Source organism: Enhydra lutris, unplaced genomic scaffold (genome assembly GCF_002288905.1).
Source record: "Enhydra lutris kenyoni isolate GAN:26980312 unplaced genomic scaffold, ASM228890v2 scaffoldscaffold17, whole genome shotgun sequence".
Classification (NCBI taxonomy): domain Eukaryota; kingdom Metazoa; phylum Chordata; class Mammalia; order Carnivora; family Mustelidae; genus Enhydra; species Enhydra lutris.
In genome coordinates, this window is record NW_019154101.1 from 46,542,253 (window position 1) to 46,568,763 (window position 26,511).

Consider the following 26,511-nt stretch of genomic DNA (forward strand, 5'->3'; position numbering starts at 1 on the left):
TCTCTCTCTCTCTCTCTCTCTCTCTCTCTGCCTGCCTCTCTGTCTACTTGTGATCTCTCTCTGTCAAATAAACAAATAAAATCTTTAAAAAAAAAATTGTAAAGTAGGAATAATGGAAAAGACTTCTCCTCAGATCAAGTTAGGTACTTTTACAGTTTAGACTCAGGCTTTTAGCATATAACTAAAAATGAGTGTTCTTCAAATGCAAAGGATATTCACAGTGGCAAGTTTCCAAATGGAGTACCCCAGTGATTTAAGCATGTCATAATACAGAACTATTGTCTTGTATTATTTTTCATGCTATTATTCTTAGGGAAAAAAATCATGGTACATATAATTGTTTAAATAGATATTTAATGGGGCAAGGGGCTGGCTCAGTTGGAAGAGCATGGGACTCTTGATCTTGGTGTGGGTCATAAATTCAAGCCCCACGTGGGGTATAGAGATTACTTACAAAAATAATAATAAAGTAAAAAGGACCTTTTAAAGAAATGGATTTTTAAAGCCTCATTATTGCCTTCAGAGGGCATATCAACTTATCAACATACATATATCAACATAAACATATCAACAACAAAATATTATTTATTTCTTAGGTCTCTAAACAGTTTTAAACTTCTAAGAGTAGAAGGTAAACTGTACTACTATAATGACCTGTACCCTGGGTCCACAATAGAGAAATAATCTGTTTCCAGCTCAATCACATAAATCATCTTCAATTCAGGCATCTGAAAAGCTGCAGACTTATCTTGACCAAACTGTGAATTCAGATCCTCTTTCACAAAGCTATTTATAGTTTCCTTTGAGTAAGAACCAATAGGTTCATTTAAGGCCCATTTTAGAGCAAGAGTGGGCTCTGGGCTTGGACTGGTGATGGAGGCTTCAAACTGAGAAGTTAAAGTTTAGTATCCTTTGTCACTCTTTCTCTTTTTTTTAAGTAGGCTCCACGCCCAGTTTGGAATCCAATGCGGGACCTGAACTCACGACCATAAGATCAACACCTGAGCTAACCAAGAGTCAGCTTAACAGACTGAGTCACCCAGGTGCCCCTAGCTCAGTATCCTTTGACTCAAAACTACTACAACTGCTCCACATCAAAATATTATTTGCTACATTTAAGCTTAGTTTATGCTTATCTCTGAGGAAAATCTTTTGGTATTTAAGTACCCACAGATAAAAAGCCAAAACTTTACTTTCTTCAAATTTGTTTTTCTTCTTCATATTTCTTTAAAATGAAATTAACCCCAATGTTCATAGCAGCAATAGCCACAATCGCCAAACTGTGGAAAGAACGAAGATGCCCTTCAATGGACGAATGGATAAGGAAGATGTGGTCCATATATACTATGGAGTATTATACCTCCATCAGAAAGGATGAATACCCAACTTTTTTATCAACATGGATGGGACTGGAAGAGATTATGCTGAGTGAAATAAGTCAAGCAAAGAGAGTCAGTTATTATATGGTTTCGCTTATTTGTGGAGCATTAGGAATAACATGGAGGACATGGGAGATGGAGAGGAGAAGTAAGCTGGGGAAAATTGGAGGGGGAGACGAACCATGAGAGACTGTGGACTCTGAGAAACAATCTGAGGGTTTTGGAGAGGAAGAGTATGGGAGGCTGGGTGAGCCTGGTGGTGGGTATTATGGAGGGCACATATTGCATGGAGCACTGGGTATGTTGTATAAACAATGAATTCTGGTACACTAAAAGGAAATTTAAAAAAAATAAATTTTTTTTAAAAAGCTAGGAAAAAAGAAAATAAAATTTTAAAAAATTTAGTCAGATTTCTTATAAAATTTTAGGCAAAACGATAGAAAACTCTGTGTTAAATGTACATTCTCGTTGCATCTATGCAATTATCAGACAGAATTAATCATGACCATACTTATTTAGTGATCCTAATGATCTTTTTTGAGATTATTTTGCTTCAGAAGAAAATTCTACATTGTCTGGTATCTAGAGGACACATTTCCAGATTTGCCACTGGATTACTATATAGCTTTAAATAAATTACTTCTCATCAAACAAATAAACAAACAAAAAAGAAAAAATGGAATATAACAGAGAAACAATTACTCAAGAAAGCAAGTTAAAGACCAAGTCAAATTTCCAACTTCTCATTACTTTTCCACTCAACATATATACATAATGTATGCAGATATGTCCCAAAATGCTCACCTTGTCCCCCTGCGACCCACTTAATTCCAATCCACCACAATGTAAACATTGTACAGTGATGGTATACATGAAGGAAAGAGACTTGGTTGTTTTTCTTCCTCAGGATAAAAAACACCGTGTCCAAATACTCAACCCCTTTAGATACAAAGTACCACCACAGAGCAGCAGCTATCTGTAAAAAGAAAGGAAAAGCAGAGTGACACTATCATATGGTTTTCTATTTACTGTTAAGTTAGTCTAAGCAGTCTTTATTGCACAAAATGTAGAAGGCACAGAATCATTTTTGCCTAAGTGGGTGTGAAACCGAGGCATCTATCCATGGGGGGAAAATGGGAAAGAAGGAGTCCCAAATCCCAAGTGGCAATGATTTAGAGAAAATGTTTAGTCTTTTACATAGCTAGATGTCATGAAGTACAAAACTTCTGAACGTAGAGCTATAAACACCTTCACACTGCTGTTTTTCAGCATGGCAGAAAAACCTAGATATTTACTTTGTAAAGGTATTTCAGTTGTTCGTGCTTAGCCTACATTCTATCTCAGATATTCTTGCAAGCATGTTTGTGTAGCAACTGGCCTCTGTTGGCTTCTGTCTCTCACTTTAACACGTGCAATAAAGTAAATACCTCATCACAGTACTTTGTATTAGGCGGTAAAATCCTTAAAGTGGTAAATTAAAACACACACACAAACAATAACAAATATTTCCTAGGTCATAAATATAATCCTACTTACATGAATAAGTCTTTTCTTTTCCTGGGCTCTAATTAAGACACCAGATGGTACAGAAAGATTATGTTACAATGCTGAGAGATTAAGGATCCAAGGATCCCGTGAGAGGTGACCTCAATAAATGTTTTAAAATATTTTACAAGAAGCCTATTATAAAAGTAACCTAAACTCAACATTTTTTATGTTAAGTACTTTTATGATGTATGTTCTATGTACAAACAACAAAGAAGACAGTATATAACTGAAATCTATTTATAAATCTTTGTATGTCAAGGGTGACTAGAAAGTAAAATACAACATTATATTACCTAGTTTATTTTTCTGCAAACATAATAAAAACTGAGTTTATACCTGTACGTATAGTGCTATGCTTAACTTACTACACATTACATAGTTTATAGAACATTTGTTTATCCTCAGACTCTTAACAAGTGAATTAGACTCTCTTTATGAGTTTCTATTCTTGACCCAAAACACAAAAATCAAAAATATCATCTTTACATTAAACATGAACTTTTTTAAGTACTGCATTCTAGTAATCCAACACATACTCACTCTCACACAATCATATAGGACACTATAGCTATGAAAACATTTTTAATTATGTACTTTTAAAGAGAAGCATAGTTTTCCTGACTCAACACAATCTTATACACTTTTACACCATTTTACAGAAGCATGTTTTTCAGACTGGGGATTATAAAATTAAACCCATTTCTATTAATTAATGGTATCTTGAATGTACTTACCCTAACTTCATTAACATTATCAGAATAATCCACACTCTGGCAAATATAGCTGTATCCTGCATTATATGATCCCATGAATAACTGGAAAAAAGGGGAATAATATTTAAAATAAAGTTTTAGTAGATATGGAATATAAAACACTAAATATAATATGCAACCTTTCAAATTATTTTAAAGAGCAATCTTGTCTAAAAAAATTGAAATGCATTAAACATTTAATGTGTTGGAGTGTCTCAAATTTGCTGTGTCAATTTATTCCAAAGTTGAAATCTAAATTAAAAATCACATGTAACTCTTGGACTGAGACTTCAACTCTTATCTACTTTATAATATTAAGAGAAATTTTGATTAACCATGACTCAGATCTAACACTTGCATTGATTTCTATTCTTGATCCAGAGTGGTTTGCATCTAACAAACAAGGTCAAAGTATCCAAATAAATTAAAGTTTTTATGAAGTTGGGATTCTATAGACTAAGTTGTCAGTTACAGATTTCTTTAAAGGAGAGTAGTGTTTATCTTCCTAGTATCACCAGTCCAGTTCTCTGGGTTCATACAGAATTTTAATGAGGAATCTCTTGGGAAACAACTTCCTTCCACTTGGGAAACAAATTCCTTCCACTCTTACAACTTAAAAAATGTCTATGTCAATCTAATCTTTAGGATTTCTTTTCAGAATGTCATAGAGAATTTGCTGGATTCCAGAAAAGAACAAGATGATTAGCAGCAACAGTGTATAACAGTGAACTCATTTTTGTTAAAATACAATGACATTATGTAGTAGGATTTAACTCAAAATCAGTATTTTACATCTGCAAACTTTGATCAGTTACCAAAGCTGAAACTGTTGAATAAGAATTATGAAAAAGAGCTACAACTATTTACCAGAGACTTAATATGTGCCAAACACTATGAAAAAAATCACTTCACTTATCTCTGATCTAGAAGGCAGGTTATTTATCCCCAGCTTACAGATGGGGAAAATAAGTCTCAGTAAAGTTAAATAACTTCTACTGTCAGTTAATAATGGTTATTTTGGAATCTAGTGTGTCTGCTTCAACATTCCATTTTAAACAACTGTCCTATACTTTCCATAGGCTTCATATTTTTGTTGTCCAAACATGAAAAATTTCAATAAAGTGAAATTTACTTTCAGAGTAGCCAACAGTTATCTTGGGATACAATATACAATGATGGCTTTACATATTCTAATTTCTTTTCAATAACCCTGAGGAATAATAAGGTGATTTTAGTAAACCTACCTCTCTGAAGATAAAAAGGTTAAGCAAAACCATTCCAAAATTATAGATAATGAGCACTAAACGCATCTGGAAAGGTTCTCGGTCCTTCATCCATTTTGGACCCAGCCACACGAACAGGAGATAAAGAGTACTTATACAAAGTGTAGGCAATGGAGACTGCATCAGAGGCCAATTCTCCACACGTTTATCTAGAGAGAACAAAATAACATTAAATTCATTAAACAATAAATTTGTTTGGAATGAACTTGTTAGGAATTACAATACTTCAACTTAGCTTTTTTCCTAATTTGACCAAATGCAGGTCAGTTTTCCTTGAGTCACAACAAAAATACATGGCATTTAAACTAAAGAGTGAGACCAATTCTTGTGAGTAGCTTTTGAAAATAATGTTTTATTACATATAGCACACATTAAGTTTTATAGAGACCTAGAAAACAAAGCCCAGAAATAAAACCTGCTAGAAATATAGGACAAGCTGGGCATGAAGAGTTGATCAAAGACTTCATACACAGAAAATAAATACTGTAAGGAGAAACTTGTCTTTTCATATTAAACACGTGAAATATATCAGTACAATTTGGAAGCTGTGTCCTCCTTGCCAAAAGCAGGAAAAGAATAGTAAACTGAAGAGGTAGAGCAATAGAAGCTATTCCCTGGAATATTTTTTGGATACTGAGGACAAGAGTAGAGTTATATTTGGAGGAAAAAATTAGGGGGATTACAGTTCTATGATTTCTTTACATGGAAATCACCATATTCAAGACATTTTCCTTTTTCTTTGACAGCATGAGCCTATTTTGCTATGAATATAACCAACTTATGTGCTTTTCTTTAAAGCTATAAGCATTTACATCACATATGTGTAAATATTTCATTTAAAATGAGTCAACTGTCCCTAATATTCAAATATGCAACCCTGAATAAATTTTACAATTAGAGTTCTGCCACAAATAACATTTCTAAGAAAAAAGCGGTAATGAAATATACGGCTAACAAAAATTTATTTTCTAATACATTATAAAAAGATACTAAAATTTATATTTCTAAAACCTAAACAGCATTTTATAGGTTGCGAATCTAATATCTAGTTTATGCTTAGTAATACAAAAACATTTCTATGTTCTATGCTGAGGAAAAGAACGTATTTTTAAAACAGCAACAACAAAAGATCCTACCTTTCAGTTAGTTCCTAAGACCTAGCTAGCCTAAATGAATTAAACGAAATTGCTCATTATAATGTCCCAACATCTAAACTGTCAGTTTTACTAAAACTATATATGCAAAATAGCTCTGGATTAGATAACCAGGTTTCAAAATATCTTACTTAAAATTAGTCTGTTTCTATATACTACTGATAGAAAATAAAACAAAGGGAAGGAAACAAATGGAACAATGTGGAAGGAAATAAGAAGTGACATAACTATGGTTTCTATGAAATAAGAGTTGTTAGAAAGATGTGCTAGTGACTTGAAAGAAGAACACATATGAAAACAAGAAAAACAAAAACTAATTTTATTTTAGAGTTTACAGGAGAGGCTTACTATCTATATTTATGTAAATTATGGTTCTGTTACTCAAATCAAAACATATTCCAGAATTAAAAATAAATGAAGGGGCACCTGGGTGGCTCAGTGGTTAAAGCCTCTGCCTTCGGCTCAGGTCATGATCTCAGAGTCCTGGGATCGAGCCCCACATCAGGCTCTCTGCTCAGCAGGAAGCCTGCTTTCCTCCTCTCTTTCTGCCTGCCTCTTGGCCTACTTGTGATCTCTGTCTGTCAAATAAATAAATAAAATCTTAAAAAAATAATAAAATAAATGAAAACACAAGACAAGAGAGAATAATCCTCTTATGAGAGGGTGTGGCTTAAAAGATGAGTGGCTGACTTCTATTGAAAGCATTGTATCACTATGGTCTTACTACTGATTGTTTGCTTTTCTTCATTATCATATTATCCTGCTATGTACCTCTCTATGACAAAGCCTCCCTTAAAACATGGAGTATTTATCTACTTACATATTTATATTCTATAGGAAAAATACTTAAGACAAACTCCTAAATCCTAAAGGCCTGCTCTATTTACTTCAGGAACTAGAGAAGGAGTAGCTGTGGCTTCTTATTCCTATCCAGAAACTAGAGGGTAGACACTGTTTTTTCCATGCTCTTTGATACAAAGAGCAAAGGAATCTGTTATAGGATAATCCCATGTAACAAAGAAAGGAATACAAATTTAACGGTAAAGAGATTCTAATTTCTAATATCACGGATTAGATCACACTTTTTTTAAAAGAAAAGATTTATTTAGGGGCACCTGGGTGGCTTAGTCATTAAGCGTCTGCCTTTGGCTCAGGTCATGATCCCAGAGTCCTGGGATTGAGCCTGGCATCAGGCTCCCTGCTTGGCAGGAAGCCTGCTTCTTCCTCTCCCACTCCCCCTGCTTGTGTTCCCTCTCTTACTTTGTCTCTCTTTGTCCAATAAAAAAATAAAATCTTTTTTAAAAATTTATTTATTTTAGAGAGAAAGGAGAGAGCACGTGCATGAGTGGGGTAAGAGGCAGAGAGAGAATCCTCAAGCAGATGCCCCACTGAGCACAGAGTCCAACGAGGGGCTCGATCCCAGGACCTTGTGATCATGACCTGAGCCAAAATCAAGAGTTGACTGCCCAACCCACTGAGCTGCCCACCCAGGTGCCCCAATTCTATCACTCTTAATCACACACAGGATTCCTGCTGACTTCAAAGTAAGTTCTGAACAAGTAGAAAAAAATTGAGAGAAACAGGTCCAAAAATTTTCCCAAAATCAAGAATAAATAAAAATGCTCATTCTTTTTGATGTATAGTGTGGTTAACCCATGCCATTCTCTCCTTCAACAGAGAAGTTTAGAGAGAGAACTAAGAAAGACAGTGAGAGGAAGAGAGATGAGTAAGAAGCTGAAGATCTGACAATGTGAAACACTAACAGAGGCCAACAGAAGAATAAAAAGGTAGAGGGAAGTAGATAAGAAATAACAGAGATATTAGAAAAGGCATTCTAGACTCCATGAGTAAACAGATGGCCTGAGTTTTACTATCAGCTCTGCTATTGCACATAGGGCTTAAAGGGCACAATCTGTCTTAGATCCCTTTACCTGTAAAACCTGCTCAAGAGAAGGGGAATGAGTTAGTGTTTCTCCAACTTGCACGAGAAAAGGAATCACAGGGGAGAGGGGTATAGTCAAAATGCAGGTTCTGACTCAGTAGGTCTGGAGTGAAGCCCATTTTTAGGAAGATTCTGCATTTTCTAGGAAGCTCCAACTGATGCTATGTCAATATTCCATGGACCACCCTCTAAGTAGCAAGAAACTAGATAACCCTTTAGGATTTTAACTTCTGAAAATCATTACTTTTAAACATGATAATTAGGAGGAAGAATGGAATTGAAGATGAGGAAAACTGGATCCAAAAAATGGGTAATTTTCATTGGGCAAGGGGCCCATCATGCTCGCAAGTTCCTGCACATTTCTGTTCCACTACAGCACTCATCACACATTATATACTTGAAAATGTAATCTCCCTGAAGGCAGGGACTGGGTCTCTTGTTCATGTACTGCAAGGCTTAGCAGGGTGCCTAAACAACATGTATTTGATGAATAAATAATGAGTGAATAATTTTTTTCATATTAGTCCTTTATTCTCTATCCCTTCAAATAAAATCCAACAGTACATTTATTGATATTCCAGGTTTCTTCGTGCAGCAACCTTTTCCTACAGCTCTTCCCAGATCCTCCTTTATGCGGCATACAACTTGAACCTGCTGTCACCAATACTTCAGTCCAGTTTTTAGGGGTACAGGCACAGTGTGTTTACTTCATTGCTTTCTCCAGGGGAAAAAAGCAAAGCTCCCATTTCTTTACCCAACAGCCCAAGTCATGCATTCAGTCAGCAACCACTTAACAAAACCCTATCTCCAGCCTATAAAAGGCCTGGTTCACACCATCTCTTTCTCAGATTAGCCCTTCCAGTTCACCAGGGTCAGAAGGCTCTTAAAAATTCCACCTCCAGGGGCGCCTGGGTGGCTCAGCGGGTTAAAGCCTCTGCCTTCGGCTTGGGTCATGATCCCAGGGTCCTGGGATCGAGCCCCACATCAGCTCTCTGCTCAGCAGGGAGCCTGTCTGCCTTCCTCTCTCTGCCTGCCTCTCTGCCTGCCTGTGATCTCTGTCTGTCAAATAAATAAATAAAATCTTTAAAAAAAAAAATTCCACCTCCAGTGAACACTATGGACACTGCAGTAACTGTCAGCTACCTGAACCACAGCATCACAATCCCATCCCATGATAATATTTGCGTGATATTTCATGTGTGTCTTTCTAAATTTGCACAAGTTTTTCTTTAGTACTTCTGACAAAATTCAAATATCCATGCTTCTTTTTACTTGTTCCCTTTTCCACTTAAAAGGACTGAGTGAGTCACTGTAGTGCCATACAATGATATGAAAATTTACCATTAATAACAGATACACCACAAGTCTTGAACCAAAAAAAAAGAAAAGAGAAAAAAAGATGTGGAACTGAGGAATTAGAACAGTAAAGGAATATCATGAGTACTGAAGCTTTATGTATTTTATATAACCTTAAAATAATGAATTATCCAGCCTTTCATGAACTCAAATGATTCAGTAACATATTTTTTTTTAAGATTTTATTTATTTATTTGACAGAGAGAGATCACAAGTAGGCAGAGAGGCAGGCAGAGAGAGAGGAAGGGAAGCAGGCTCCCTGCTGAGCAGAGAGCCCAATGCGGGACTCGATCCCAGGACCCTGAGATCATGACCCGAGCCAAAGGCAGCGGCTCAACCCACTGAGCCACCCAGGCGCCCCAGATTCAGTAACATATTTTTATATGTTGCCTTTCTTCAAGATGAATTTGCTTAGATTCCTCTCCCCAATTTTTTTTTTTTTAAAGATTTTATTTATTTATTTCACAGAGAGAGATCACAAGTAGGCAGAGAGGCAGGCAGAGAGAGAGATAGAGGAGGAAGCAGGTTCTCCGCTGAGCAGAGAGCCCGATGCGGGACTCGATCCCAGGACCCTGAGATCATGACCTGAGCTGAAGGCAGAGGCTTATTAACCCACTGAGCCACCCAGGTGCCCCCCTCTCCCCAGTTTTATTGAGACATAATTGACAAACTTTACTGTGTGAGTGTAAGGCATGCAGCATGATGGTCTGATTTACACATATTGTGAATGATGACCACAATAGGTTCAGCTAACATCTATCTTCTCATATAGTTACAAGAGAAAGAAAAGAAAGAAGAAAAAAAATACAGAAAAAAATAATTTCCTTGTAATGAGAACTCTTAGGACTTACTCTCAACAACCTTCCTGTGTGCCACCCAGCAGTGCTCTAGTCATCATGTTGTACAGTACATTCTTAGTGCTTCTTTAGTTCATAACTGGATGTTTGTACCTTCTGACCACCTTCCTCCAACACTATCCTCTCCCTTCCACATCTAGTAAAGACAAATCTGATCTCTTTTTCTATGAGTTTTGTCTGTTTATTTATTTCAAATAACATATTTCAATGGTAAATTTTCTATTCATTTCAGTTAAACTGAATCCAAATATAGATTATGCACATTAGAGTAAAAAGAAGACATATTTCCAGTATACTGTCACTATCCAAATTCTACACAGTTATTTTTTAAAGATTTTTAAATTTGTTTATTTTTGAGAGAGCAAGAGAGAGTACGCACAAGTGGTGGGGAGGGGCAGAGGGAGAAAGAGATTCCCCGCTGAGCAGGGGGCATGATGATGTGGGATTAGATCCCAAGACCTGAAGGCAGATGTTTAATTGACTGAGCCACCCAAGCGCCCTCCATGCATTTATGAATAGGATTCCATTTATTAGGGGAATGAATTTATCAGGGGGAAAAAAGAGAGAGAAAACAATTCAATGAAATGCTATTCTTCCTACCACCACTGAAGTCAAACTCTGTCATCAAGAAATACCAAGACTCAAATAGGTTTTATGTAACATTCTTAGGAATTCTCTATTTGTAAAGCTTTGGGTGGACAGAGAAGGGAACAATATGTGGCACAAATATAAATTGACTCTAGTTGATTTGTCAAATTGTCCTATATTTTATAACTATTAATATGTTTATTAACATGCTTATGCCTTCATGTGTTAGTGATTTTGCCATTATTTTGAGCTTATTAACAATTTTAAGCCATTACATGTAAACCTTTACCTAACCTGGGGCTGCAGAATTTTAGATTTAGATATGATCTCTTTATCTTAACAACGAGATTCAGAGAAGTCAAGAGCCTCATGCATCCCACCAGCTATTCCAGTACCACTCAGTCTTTAATTTTAAGGGAGATAATTTCCATCAATTTCTTTCTCAATCATTGGTATAAGTGACATTTTAAGATAGAACTATGACTACCAATCATGTTTCTTCAAGGGAAAGAAAAAAAGAGGTACCTACAAAAGTTCTCTTAGTAGAAAGGACAAGAGATACACTTCCTTAGGTGCTGCATCTGACAGATCTGGTCTAGGATCATGAATGCTTTGGAGGCCATGCCACAAAGAAAGTTAGGAAAAAACTAAGGATCTCTAGCCTGGAGAAAAGAAAGAGGCCTCATCAATTGCTAAAAGATCTAAAGAGAGCTCAGATTTATTCTCTATTTCTAGAGTGTAGAATTAGAAACAATGAGAAGTTGTTTTAGGAAGCTGAATTATACCTAAATTCAGAAAATTTATAAGCAGTGGGCCTTTCTGTAAGTAGAAAGAGCTGTCTTCTTTGGCAATGAATTCCTTATCTTAGTTATAAATTAAATTTAAACAAACCTCAAGCTAAGTTTTATAGAAAACAAGTTCAGGAGCAAGAAACTATATTTTAATAATAAGAATTACTAAGACACATTACCTTAACCCTTCTGGATCCTTAAGGTGTATTCCATTTAGAACATTTTGATTATTTCATAAAGTTCATGCCAAATAGGATTGATTTACTTGCAAACATTAGTTAGATCACAAATCAAACTATTTTATCTTATATGATAAAGGTCATATAATGCTTACACAACTGTATGTAATGGTCATGTAATGGTTACATGGTTACAACATACAGTGGTGTTTGTCAAAACTCACAAACTTGTTAACTAAAAAAGATTTAGTTTTATTATGTGTAAATTATACCTTTATACAAGTGGGAGGAAAAATGGTATATCTGATGTAGGGCTTCCTTCAAATACCCTCCACCAACAGGTTTTTATTTTTAACCTGATCTGCATCTTAAAATCACACAGCATGACAGATGGATAGAACAGATTTTCAGGTCAAACTCTCCACCCCTTCTAAGCTAGGTGATTTGGGGCAGGTTATTTGGTTCTTGACCTTTCAAAACTCATAGGTTTTGACAAACATAAAAGGAGAGAGACACAGAAAATCTACTGCTTTGCAGGATGGTAAGTGTAGCTCTTAAGAACAAGGGATCAGGGGCGCCTGGGTGGCTCAGTGAGTTAAAGCCTCTGCCTTCAGCTCAGGTCATGGTCTCAGGGTCCTGGGATCGAGCCCCACACTGGGCTCTCTGCTCAGCAGGGAGTCTGCTTCCCCCTCTCTCTCTGCCTGCCTCTCTGCCTACTTGTGATCTCTGTCTGTCAAATAAATAAATAAAATCTTAAAAAAAAATAAAAAAGAACAACAAGGGATCAGTCTTAAGAATAATGGAAGGGCAGGTGAGAGGGGACAAGATGGACTTCAAAAACAGACATTTGAATTGTTTCTTGAAGAGAGAGCCATATATATAAAATAGCCCCAAAGCAGGAAATAACACACTTATTCTGGAAACTAAGCAGGCTGAGGTAGAGGATATTTACAAAGGAAGATGACTGGAGCCTTATGGGTAGAACAGACCTGGGAGAGTCTTACAAGCTATGCTGAAGAGGTTAGAATCTGTCTGGTAGCTAACAGGGAGATGCTTAATTGCTTAAAAATAGGGGATCACATTTAGCTTTTGAAAGATAATAGCAGAAGCAATGGGAGATGGACTAAAGGGGAATAGGAGATATCACAAGGTGGGGAAACCAGTTGGATCAGTGGTTCTCAAACACCCCTATGTTGCTGGGCCACCCACATAAGAACCGTCGCTTATTAAAAGTGAAGATTGTTGGGCCCCACCCCAGATCTACTAAATCAAAATCTCTGTGGACAGGGCCCAGGAATGTGATCTCAAAGTTCCTCTGGTGATTCTGGTGGGCAACACGAATGCTGCAGAGTTGTTCCTTCTGTTGTAACCCATCCCCTATCCATACCACATTTTCACACAGGTGTGACCTTTCACACAGGTCAGGAATAATCTGAGCCCCTTCCATTAAAAGTCAAGTCCTTTGATGTCTTCTAGGCCTTTTCTTCCTGATCTAGAGAAGTTATCTAGGTTCCAAATACTGACTCTCAAGTCAGTCTACCAACATTAGAATCCTAGCTTTCTTTTACTAGGTAAATACACTGAGTGAATTACATTAACTCTCTTTGGCTTTATGGATGATAACAGGGTTGTTGGAAGGAATAAGATATTGCTAAATGTATGGTGCCTGACACAGAATTAGAGCTCAGTAAATGTTGGCACTGGTATTATCATTGATAATAATCAAACCACTAAATCCTCTTTTCCAAGAGAAGAGTTTAACCAATTAAAGAGAAAGTACCATTCATAATTATAAGAGTTTAAACTGAGAAAACAGAACATTTTATAACTTATATACTGAGAAGACAGAACATCCTATAATTTATGCAAGAGAACAATACATAACAAGTCTAAATCTGAATTTTGAATTAGAGAGGCTGTTTTAAAAAAACTCTTTTTTAAGAAAATGTAAACCAAATTTTAATAAATAATATTTGTACTCCAGTAGTTTAAGTCTTTTAGAAATACATACTTATATACAAACAACTGTAATTAATTCTTACAACAAATTATCCCTATGTATATTAAAAGAACTTTCTTAAAAATCTCTAATAGGTTGGGGTGCCTTGGTGGCTCCAACAGTTGAGGGTCCAACTACTGATTTTGGTTCAGGTCATGATCTTGGGGTCCTGGGATGGAGCCCTGCATAGGGCTCTGTGGTCAGCAGGGAGTCTGCTTGAGGTTTCTCTCTCCCTCGTCCTCTGCCCCTCCCCCCACTCATGCTCTCTTTGTCGGTCTCAAATAAAAAAAAAAAAATCTGTAATAGGGCTCCTTTTTGTTTTGGAAAGGCTGATTTTCTTAAAGCTTTTTAAAATTCAGGGTATCTGCCAGTCAGAATAAACTTTATCCCCTAAGTAGTCTAAGCTAGTTATCATTTCCCAAAAGAAAAATCAGTAAAATTTTTAATTTTTAGGACATCCAAATTCTTAGAATTAACAAGAGTAAGCACAAGAATAGGAAGTAAATCTAGTCAGTGATGACTTAAGACACACAGAACAGAGGGAGTGTCGTAGAGGGGCAAGGGATAGGACTTAAATTAAGAACAACCGGATTCCAGGTCTATCCATCATGTGCTAGTCCCACGACTTGGACCTGAAACTCTTGGAGCCACAAATCCTGCTATGTAAAATGGGGGTAATAATAAGATTATTCCAATCACAGTCTTGCTTTGAGGTTCAAACTGATAGCCCTCTGTAAGAAGCCTCTCCAACATTAACTCTTTTTTGCACTTGAAAGTACTGAATATGTATTTTCTTTGTAACCCTGAAAGCACACTATGATTACCTCTATCATACCATGCAGCTGCCCTTTTAGTCTGTTTGAGTGTGTCCCACACAGCTGCGCAGGGGCCTTATTGTTATTTCTATAGCCACAAAGGCTTGCAATACTGGATGTACCCAGCAAATGGCTGAGGACTTAGCAGACCAAATGAAGGCAACAAAGGATCTAGAAAATAAATATTTTGGCAACTACCACTGTGAGAATACATACTGGAGACATTTCTCAACTGTCCTTTTGATTCAGGTAAAATTAGCAAGAGTTATTGATCAATATGGTTCTAAAAGATACACAAAGTTCCTGTGGGGGTAAAAAAAAAAAACAAAAACCTAAATGTTCTATAGAAATGTATCCCATTTTTTGGTTTTCTTAAATATATTTTTAAATCTATAGCTTAAGAACATTTTTAATTCTTCTTTTCCCGTATTAGTACATAGTAGTAGATTATCAAAGAAATTAAGAATCCTCTATTCCCTTCCTATTCAAAGTGTGGTAGCCCAGCAAAAAAGTATGTCTACTAGAAATGCAGAATCTCAGGCCTCACTCCAGACCTAAGCCAGAATCTGTGTTTTAGTAAGATTCCCAGGAGATTTACACATTAAAATCTAAGAAGAACCACTCTAATCTACTCATAAATGTGAGCCTATTTTATATATTTGTTTTATTTATTTGTTCCTAGAGTCTACCTGAATGAATCAGTCACTTATTTTTTTTTAACAATATCTACATCTATTTAACCTGCCATAACCAAAAGAAAAACACATGCCTAACAACCAACTAGAGATACTAAGTAGCTTCTTCTAGGTTCTAGTCTAAAATGTGATGCATAATTCTCCAACCCAGTAAGATCCTAGGTATCAGTGAGGGAAAGAAGGCAGAAGTAGAGGAGTAAGGGTCTTCATACAACTGGGAACAATGGACATGTAACGACCTGAGATATACGCTAGAACTAAAGCACAGATTCTGAAGAACCACTGATCCAACTGGTTTCCCCACCTTGTGATATCTCCTATTCCCTTTTAGTCCATCTCCCATTGCTTCTGCTATTATCTTTCAAAAGCTAAATGTGATCCCCTATTTTTAAGCAATTAAGCATCTCCCTGTTAGCTACCAGACAGATTCTAACCTCTTCAGCATAGCTTGTAAGACTCTCCCAGGTCTGCTCTACCCATAAGGCTCCAGTCATCTTCCTTTGTAAATATCCTCTACCTCAGCCTGCTTAGTTTCCAGAATAAGTGTGTTATTTCCTGCTTTAGGGATGCTATGAACATGCTATGAACATTAAATAAAGTGTATAAAATGCACACTACAGCATGTCATAGTCCATAAGGGTCCCATACTAGAAGCTCAATAAATAGCAGTGAGTTTCACCATGTGTAGAAGATATCTAAATCCATGGTAAAAAAAACAACAACAACAACATATATATAAGGGATCTATATATAAATATTTTGGACCCTTGAACAACATGGGTTTAAACCGCAGGGAGCCACTTAAATACCTGAATTTTTTTCAATAAATACAATACTATAAATGTATTTTATGTTTTTCTTAATAACATTTCTTTTCTTTAGCTTACTTTATCATTAAGAATACAGCATATAATACTATAAGAATGTATGTTAATCAACTGTTATGGTAAAGTTTCTGGTCAACAGTAGGCTATTAGTAGTTAAATTCTGAGGGAGTCAAAGGTTACACATGGATTTTTGACGATGCAGGGGATCAGCATCCCTTAACTCCTGCATTATTCAAGAGTCAATTATATATTTTTTCCTCAGACCTATTATTTGCCCCAGATTCCCCTGCCTTTTGGAACTGTTTTCCTTTTCCCTATGAATGGGATTTTATGAATATATCATATATACATATGTGTGTTTGATATAAAAAAATGATGCCTCACATCCTGGAAGCCAAGATAAAAATGCAGATAAGTGGTTTCCTTCTCACCCCACTTTCCTATTTTGTTTGACTTCTCAGAAAAAGCAGTCAGAAAACTTCCTCCCTTTGTTAATCTGGGAGTTCAAAGTCCAAACATTCCCCTTAGTGCCACTTAATGACCTTACAGATTTAAGAAAACTGAAATGGGAGGTGCGTGGGTGGCTCAGTGGGTTAAGGTCTCTGCCTTTGGCTCAGGTCATGGTCCCAGAGTCCTGGGATCGAGCCCACATCAGGCTCTCTGCTCCGTGGGGAGCCTGCTTCCTCTTCTCTTTCTGCCTGCCTCTCTGCCTACTTGTGATCTCTGTCTGTCAAATAAATAAATAAAATCTTAAAAAAAAAAAAAAAGAAAGAAAGAAAAGAAAAGAAAACTGAAATGGTGTTTCCTTTTAGCAATAAATAAATAAATAATAAAAAAGATTGAAGCTACCATTGGAGTGTGTGTATATGTATATATATATGGGAACTGTGGCCATAGTCTTCTCTTGCTTACAGTTCTATAGGCTGAATATCCAATGGCTAAAATATTATTTTACCTGAATTTATTCCTTTTCACTAATTACCAACAGTTTCAGGTTCTTACCCTGTGAAATTTAGCAAACATCTCCATAACTCTCTTTGAATATACTTTCCTTGTCCTAGCCAATCCATAATATAGAAGTCAACTTCATCTCAGGCTAAATACCATTTTTTATACTTTATATATGTATATCCATGTATATGATTCAAATAAATAAATAAGTTTCACTTTTTAGTTTAATTGAATACAACAGCCCTTACAGTACCTTTGAGTATTTCAGATGTTTTTCTTTAGTTTACCTCTGGTGGTAATTGTTCAGATTTAATATTCTAAGTAGTGATACTATATATATAAGATAGCACTATAAGACAAGGTAAAGTAAGAGAAAATATATAGGTCAGAGGATTGATTATTGCTTTCCTGCTTGGCTAGTGTGATGGGGAGACAAGAGCGCTGGGCTAAGAGACAAAACAACTTGTTAAGCCCATTTCCACTACAGTGTTCATCCACAAGTGACTTAATCTCTGTGATTCTCAGACTTCTAAAAATATGAAAATAATAATGCCTTCCAGGCCTATCTTCCAGGGTTGTGAAGTTCTTGGAAAAATTGTCCAGCAAAAAAATAACAAATGTTATTTGCTACTTTTTAGCCATTGGGTACTTTTTTTTAGGCAACAGTTATACATTCTCTTTATAAAGCCATTTTACTGTAAGCTGAAAAAACAAAAGATTGTCAACAAAAATAAACTAGCCAGTTTATCAGCAAAATGAGTTTATGTGAGGATAGCAGAGGAATTACAATTTTGGACATGCAAACCATGGTGAAACATCAGCAAGCCCTGAGAACAAAGGAGGAGAGCATCCTTTTAATAGAGGGAAAAACAAGTTGGGAGGGGTTGGTTAGAATGATCCATTGGAAGAAGCTGAGAGTTCAGGGTTGTGGCAACTTCTCATGGGCTGGGTAGTTACTGGGCAAGGGGAAAATCTTCCTCCTGCTGAGGAGTTAAAGTAAGCCTCTTCCTGTGGGTTAGAGTATGTAAAGTAGGCCGTGACAAGTGGTACTTGCCTGAGAGTTCTCCCTTCAGAACTTCCCAACTCCATTTTTAAAATTGTTATTTGTTTTTTTATTTTTAGTAATCTCTGCACCAAACATGGGGCTCAAACTCACAATCCCAAGATCAAGAGTTGCATGCTTTTCTGACTGAGCCAGCCAGGTGTCTCCCAATTCCATTCTGAATGGCTTTTCCTTTACTCATTTTCACAGAATCAATGGTTATACAACTGAACACTGAAGAAAGATCATATCTAGAGGTACTATATTAATTTTATATGAAATGTTTTAAAAAATTATGGTAAAAAAGACATAATGTAAAATGTACTTAACCATTTTTAAGTATACAGTTCAATGACATTAAGTTTATCACATTGTTGTACAACCAATTTCCAGAACTTTCTCATCTGATAAAACTGAAACTCTATACCCACTGAACAACTCCCCATCTCCCCCTTCCTATAAACCCTGGCAATCAACACTCTACTTTCTGTTTCTGTGAATTACACTATTTTAGAGACCTTATATAAGTGGTATCATCAAGGCTCACCCATATTGTGGCATGTGTCAGAATTCCCTTCCATTTTAAAGCTAAATAACATTCCATCGTCGTATATACTACATTTTGCTTATCCATTCATTCACCGATGGATATTTTCCACCTCTTGGCTACTGTGAATGCTTCTATGAACACTGGTGTGCAAAACTACATGAAACTCTTTAACAATATCTATCTGTGCTTAAGTTTTCATTTGATAAATAAAAATGAAAACAAAGCTTACTCCTTTGAATACTCGAGTTCAAAAATCACAAATGCCTTTCTGAGTACATCTAACAGGGAGTAGAGGATTCCTTCAGTGGACTAATGCATTTGCGTTTCAAATTCCAAGACTTATATTCTAAGTAAAATGCAATCACAAAATATATTGAGAGCTATTTAAGAATAACAATATTCCATAAAGAAAAATATATGACAAAAACAAGATTTTTTAAATTAACATTTGGTTAAGGAACATACTTATACCAAAATTATTTAATTTCTTTTGTCTCCCCATATGCTACAACCTATATATTTGCAGCAATTTTACAAGAATTTTAAGCCACACTTCCAAATATTAGAAATGCTCAAGTGCCTATAACTGAAAATCTTTTGTAATGACATATGACAAAATTTTGCATTTCTTGTAGAAGAAAATATAAAGTAAGATTAAGGAGACACTATAGGAGACGTTATAAGGACTCAATAAAGTGGCCATAAGAGATGATATAGTTTCAACTACCTCAGGGGACAGGTAGCAATATGAAACCCAAAGGATCAAGAATAACTTGCCCCAAACCACATAACAAGCCATCCTTAGAAGTGGTATGTTACATAATAAATATAATGTATAATTATATATATTACATAAATAATATATATTAACCTAATTATTTAAAGTTATGCTATTATTTTTTACAAAATAGATAATGCTTGGTTTTTCAAGAAATATCTAGATAATTAAATAGATACAGTATTATGGCAACAAACAGTGCTATGTCAAAGCAGATACTTAAATATCTGTATCCCTTGTTTTTCTATTCCTTTACCTATTTCTTATAGAGCAGATAAGAAAGTAAAAAGGATTAAATATGAATCTTTTATTTGTTCTACCTTAGCAAACTAATAACAGGTTTGTTGGGAAAGACTGGAATTATTGCACAGAGTGAGGTTTTAAAATCACTAATCAATGTACGTTTATTTGAAATTGCTTGACCTATGTAAATTTTTTTTTAATTTTACATATACACAGAATTTAAGAGCCAGCTGAGACCTTAGAAATTACCTAATTCAACTCTGTCAATTTATAGATGAAAAAAGTTGAGTTTGGAAAAACAAAAGGACCTGTCCAAACTCTCAGAGCTAATTAGTGAGACTAAAGCCTAGGACTAAAGCCTAGGACAAATAAATTCCAGTCCAGTTTTCTTTCCATTCTTTATTTCATGCCGCCCTCTTCACTTCCACACCCATCACAATATTTCTGCATAGACAAGGAAGACAGAATTACATCTAATTTTATGTCTCTTGAAAGTAACTATTTTGTGCTAATAAATGATTTAATAGTTTGATTCCTTCATTAAATATATCAACATCAGCTGAATTTATTGCTAACTTATGACAAAGATCCTTAAAAGAAAAAAAAAAAAACTCCTTACAACTTAGTGTGGCACCAAACCTTGTTAGTGTTTAGCAACCAGAATATATCACTATTTGAAATTATGCTAGATTATGGTTGTTATCTCTTGATACATATTAAAGCAACAAATACAAGAGTACCCCCTAGTGTTGGGGAGTAAAATACAAAGCTAAAGGGCAAATAATAAAAAAAAGTTAAAATAGTTCAAGACGATAGAGTTACAGAAGGAATGGCACAAGGAAGTGCACTTGTAGTTGCTGAAGGGAAAGGGATCCAATGAAGAAATGAACTGCTCTAGGGTACCATGGCCAAGAAAGGCTTTGTGAAGGAGGGTTCCTGGAAAGATGGAGAGGAGAAAGGGCAATGAAGGCAAAGGGAACAGTGTGACAAGAAAAACAAAGATAGACGCGTGCATGTTTTACTCAGTGGGGAGGTATCCAAGTTGCCTGGAGCTGCATGTCAATGGGCAAGGATACACTGGCTGACCAGGTTAAGAAGGAATTTGTAAACTTGGTTTGAAAGGCCATGTGTTTCCTCCCTTCTCTTTTTTTAAATTCAAAACCCTGATGAGTCTTAAAATGTATTTGAATTCATTCTCATTCCAAGGGAAAATAAAACAATAGCATCTTGATTTTTAAAAGGGGAAATGTCCTGATCACGAAAAGGAAAAAAAAAAAAAGAGCCATCTACAGCGAGAAAAGACAGATTCTGACACACAACACTTCTCTATGTTCTTATATGTCTAATTTGAAATAATAAATGACTCAGTTAATCCTAAAATAATACTTAGGTTAATAATATTAAATCACTCACTAATGACATTATCGTGTGACTTGAGAAAAAAATCTAACAAGTTCAATTTTAAAAGGATGACCATGTCTTTGTGGCTCAGAAAGGCATCGTCTGATATAATCACATATGTAATTCTTAAAACCCTGTCTTCCTAAGCCAAAAAATCTAACTCTATAAAACTGTGTCCTGGCACCAGTTTTAGAATTTGCATTGTTTTACCCTTCTGTAATTTCATCTGTGATTGGACGTTCTATGATGAGGCTGCTGAGGAACAGACAAGAGTATCAGATATTAAAGTCTAAGAGTCTGCCATCAAAAATAAAAACCAACCAACCAAACAAAAAGTCCTAAAATGGTATGGACCTCCTAGAGGTTTCAGGGAGGTAATGAGAGAGAAGGATAACTCTAGGACCTCATTGAAAACATGGGTAAGGGAGATCCTAGGTTAGGAGCTGATGTTCCACATATTTCTCTTTAATTAGCTGCCTAGAATTTAGAATTTCTTTTCTCAAAGAAACATTAAAAATGGTAACTAGGTTTCCAGGCTAGGCTAAACAAACAAACAAAACATAATTTAGACAATAACAGATTAAAGACTATACATTGACTGTGACAAATACTAATACTAATATAAATATACTGTAAGACACATGTTCCTCTGGGACCTCGAACTCCCTGGGACAGACCTTTTACCCCAGCTTATTTGAGCTGAGTTAAATGTCCCTTCCCACAAGCCCCCAGTTTCACCAAGCAAGGGTGACTCACTGACTGTTAAAAACATTCCCAGTTTCCATGAATTTTTTGTCTTTGATGCCCTTCTCCTTAGTCCATCTATCCAAATACTCTCTGACAATATACACATCAACTCCACATGGTGACAGTTAAAATATTCTAATAGAATCTTACAACTCAAGACTGTGGTGCAGGTAAAAGTGAGGATAAGAATAGTAAAGAAGGACTCTTCTGTCTTCCCTATGTGCCAGCAAGGCCTGATTCTGACAGATCACAGATCATGCCTTCAGACCATGATACCAAGCAAGGTGGAATAGCCATGACTTCATAAGTGCATGGGTTGCAGTGACCAAGTGTGCTCATTCTCTCCCCAGAGCCCACAACTATTCCACACATAGTAAGTGATGAGGAAAGAATAAATTATTACATAAGCCTTGCTTCCAAATTTCATCATCATCCTACAGCAGTCCTCCTCCTTCCTATACTACTCATCCCCTTCTGCCCCTCCAAAGTGAATTTATGGCCAGCTTAGTTGGCCTTCTATGCTCTAAGTTCAAATCCCAAGTAGACACAAATTTTGCATCAAAATATGGGCTACTATATCTGTGAACAGAGAGTAATGCCAAGCACCATCCCATACACACACACACACACACACACACACACACATACACACGCATATGTGTGTAAATATTTCATGAACAATGGCTGTTTAAAAACATGTGGTCAAAAAGAAATATGGCAGCTCAGGAGATATCTGGCCTTATTATAGGCAGCCTGGCTATTAACTTTGCAGGATGCTTCTTAGCTAATTTCAGTTACACAAAAGGCTATTAATAAGCATTTATTAAAATAAATACAATGGATAATGTAGATAACTTGGGTATTTATAAATTGGAGAATATTAAGATTCACCAGTTTTAAAAATTTACATACAACTTTGAATATATATATATAGAAAGAGAGCATAGGATCCCAGTCCTAATAATTTTAATGTACTCATAAAGTAAAGGAATAGAAGAATAAAATACAATGAGATCAGAGTTCCTACTCCCATGCCACTAGCAGGTATAAAGTTCTACATCAGTCTATACTTTCCTATTAATATAAACTGAGATTAACTTACTTGTTCAAAATATCTAAAAATACACGGAAGTAGAAAATTATTTTTCTTGTTTTTCTAAAAGTACAGCTTTTTCAGAGTTTTAGTATCATTGTATAAAGTATTAACAATTACAGTAAAAGTAAATTTTCTGTGTTAATACTCTATGGGTCATATTGTATACTTGCTAGATATGCACTTTTGAAAAGCCCACTTTTTTATACTTTGCTTTGAACATTGTTTTGTGTTTTATTAAACAGCACCATTTGATTATGATAGCACAAAATGGTATTTTCCTAGAAACTGTTTTCCCTAGGTCATAAATCTCTGGAATCACCAAATATACTCTACAAAATCCATAACTATTCTTATCATGACAGTCCAAAGTAGATATATACTCCTTTACACTTAGGTAGAAACTTCAGTGAAGAGACATAGTTAATGAACAAATAAAACAAAGGCAGAAGCATGGAACTACATTCTAGGCATGAAAGCACTCAAGGGCACAGGCCTAGTTCATATCTTGTTCTCTGAATAATTTGTATTCTTTCGCCACACTAAGATTTCTCAAGACCATCTTTCTCTCCACCCATCTTTATTTCCCCCTCTTTCCAAACATCTGACTCATCAACTTTTTATTCAGCCTCATGTAATAAGGCTTCGAAATTCATTCACTCAGATTTTTGTGAAATTACAGCAAGAGGAGATCCTTGTGGAATCAGAGCATTGTGAATGAGTCAAAGAAAGGGAACATGGAGAGCATGGGATAGGGATGAAAGGAAATGGGAAACCACAGGGTACAGGTCCATTCTGCCTGAATCTAAAAAATATTCCTCTTTTCACTTTTTCACAGTAGCAAGGCAGAACAAACATTATCCCATTAAGCCTCTAAGTTGGTTTAAGAAATACCATCTACCTACACTAGGTAGCTCATTACAGAAAGCACGGAAGCAGTCTCAGGTTTCGTAAGTGGATAGCCAGAGCATGGGTGAATACCTCCTCCCCTGTGACTTACTAGTGAGAGGTCACTTGTGTTCCAGTGGCTACTCTCATTTCTCAAGCTTAGCCTACAGTTATTATTTTATATGCCCTTCCCAGGGTAATAGCAAGTTTTCACATGAAGCAACTACATAAAATTTCCTATTTCATTCGTGATATTTTTTACACCAGCACCATTAGGAAGGAATTAACCAACACAGAACGGTGTGTTCTACCTTTGTGCTAAGTTTGTCTTTCTGAGACACAAGAGGTAGAAAAGCTCTGAGATAGGAAGGAAATGATAGACAGGAACTTTGGGGTGTGGCTCTGACTGTATGGAGACTGGAGAACTTTGACAATGTCTGAACTCTGAAGTATGCAAAGTGCAATTATCTGCCAAAACTGATGTTCAGCTCCGCACAGTTGTGTAATGGGAAACCCTGATGCAATGCCTAAATAACCAAAATCACAGAGATGAAGGGAAGGGTATATCCTACCCAGCTTTTGTAGGTGCAGCATAACTTCAGTGTAACAGCACACAGAAGAAAGATTAAGGGAAGATTCCATTAAAAACTGCCTTTTAACCACTTTCCATTGCAATGTCTAATTAAATAGCTTATTTCTCAGTGCCAAACTTGAGATTCCTACTAAAGAAGTTAAAGCCACATCAATGTCAAAGAACAAATTTTGTCACATACAGAAATAATTCCAGCACACATTTTCTCCACAATACAAATCCCACGTATGGTAATCATGCTGTAACCACTGCTCCATTTACACTAACAACAAATACAAAACTACAAGAATATATTTTCATTTCTAGGGAAGGGAGGCAGAGTCACAACATGTAACATTAGTCTCTTCGGCTACTGGGAGGCAGTGCAATACTGCAAAAGGACTAGGTAATTTTAAATCATAAGATCATTTCTAAAATCCTGTTGGGCTAATTTTTTATTTCAAAAGCCTTTAGATGCTTTAAAACTAAAAGCAATTGAAGCAAATTAAGAAAATGGTAAAGTGTAAAAATAACATAATAGCACAACTACTTCCACTAGAAGAATCAACCAACTGAGGATCCCTATCGAACTCCAGCCGCTAAAGGGAAAAGTTTGCTAATACAAGAAAACTATATATATGTAGGCTGCTGGACAACCTCTAGATGCTGCTGTAGAGACCCCCTTCCTAAAGACTTATTTCTTCCCCTCTATTTTAGCCTCCCCCTCCCCCTAACCGCACTGCACTGCGCAAAGCCATTACAATCACTTCAAACATATTTGCTGTTGAAAAAGCCTCAGAAACTGATATTCTTCAAGGTTCAAGAAACCATGGCTTTTTACTTTTTACTATAGATGGATGAGCTAGACAAAATACCAGCCGGTTAGCAGGCTGTGTCAAAGCAACGAGGAGGCCGAAGAAGCAAAAACACAGCTACCACCAAAGCCCTCCTCCTTCCCCGAACGCCCCCCTCCCCCCGGCCATCTCGCTAAATGGACTATTACTAAATGTTAAAAATCAATCCTGTGCCTAAGTTAAAACTGTCAGATGAGACTGGGAGATATGGGAGTAGGGCGGAGTGGTTCCTGCGACGAGCTCTCAGCAGCACAGACTCCATCTGATATGTCAGCTCCAGCATCCGAGAAGCTGAAGAGAGATGGAAGCTCAGAGGAAAACCGTGCAAACGTCACGGGGGGAGGGGGAGGCCTTAACGTTCGGATCAGATTAACCAGTGCCGGATCGCGGGCCCCGCGCCCCGGCATCTCCTCTGATCCGCAGCATCCCAACAGCCGCGGGGAGCGAGGGACTGCAGGGCCGGGACAAGTGTCTCCCCGCAGGGCCGGACGAAGACAGGGAAGGCAGCCGCTTTACCTGCGATGGACCAGGTCCAGCGATAGAACTCCACGGTGTCGTTTAGCGCCGTGGACACCACGTTGAGGACACTGCCCGGCTCCGAGTCCAGGAGCCCCATCTCGGCGGTAAGCGGGCGCCGGCGGCAGCGGGAGGAGAAAGCGGAGACACCGTGGGAGGGTTGACCTCGGAGGCGACGGCCGACCGAGTGAGCGGCAGCCGGGGACCCCTCTAACGGCGGCGGCCCAGTTGCGTCTCCTCTTCCTCCTCGGGGTGCCGCGGCGACAGGGATGCGGCGGCCGCGTCGACTAGCCGGGCGGAGTAGAAGGTACCGTCCAGGCTCTTAGAAGAAAGCGGAGGAGGAGGAGATCCCGCCGTGAGCGCCAGGCGCTGCACCAGTCTGTCGCCTCGCGCGGCCGCCGCTCCAATCTCCTCGGCCCAAGTCACGTGGCCGAGCGCGAGGCGGAGGGGCTACTGCCCCTCCTCCCGCCCGCGCGCTAGGACTCTGGCGCAGGGATGCGGCTGTCGTGGGACCGCGAGAGTCAGGTCCGCGCAGGCGCGCGCCGTCCCATACCTCTCGTCTCTCACCCTTTGCCTGGTCGCGCCGGAGCAAGACACTCGGGCCCCTCTTGGTTACCTACGACAGCCAGTCTCCCCAACCCTCTCCTTCTCCGCCCACAGGAGGAGGGTACGCCGCCCCTGCGGAGGGGTATGCTGCCACCCCACGGGTGAC

The 26,511-nt window shown here is 37.3% G+C and overlaps 1 protein-coding gene across 1 annotated transcript in view; it reads right to left on the bottom strand.

The window, feature by feature from the left end:
* LOC111147687 (ELOVL fatty acid elongase 4) overlaps nucleotides 1-26,051 on the bottom strand; it is a 30,747-nt gene extending 4,696 nt beyond the window's left edge. Inside the window, exons 1-4 of the mRNA XM_022503911.1 lie at nucleotides 25,800-26,051; nucleotides 4,924-5,111; nucleotides 3,662-3,742; nucleotides 2,184-2,355 (exon numbers count right to left, since the gene is read on the bottom strand). Coding sequence (XP_022359619.1) covers nucleotides 2,184-2,355; nucleotides 3,662-3,742; nucleotides 4,924-5,111; nucleotides 25,800-25,899 — 541 coding nt within the window. The 5' untranslated portion in view covers nucleotides 25,900-26,051. The remainder of the gene's footprint in view (nucleotides 1-2,183; nucleotides 2,356-3,661; nucleotides 3,743-4,923; nucleotides 5,112-25,799) is intronic.
* Between the last annotated feature and the right edge of the window lie 460 nt (nucleotides 26,052-26,511).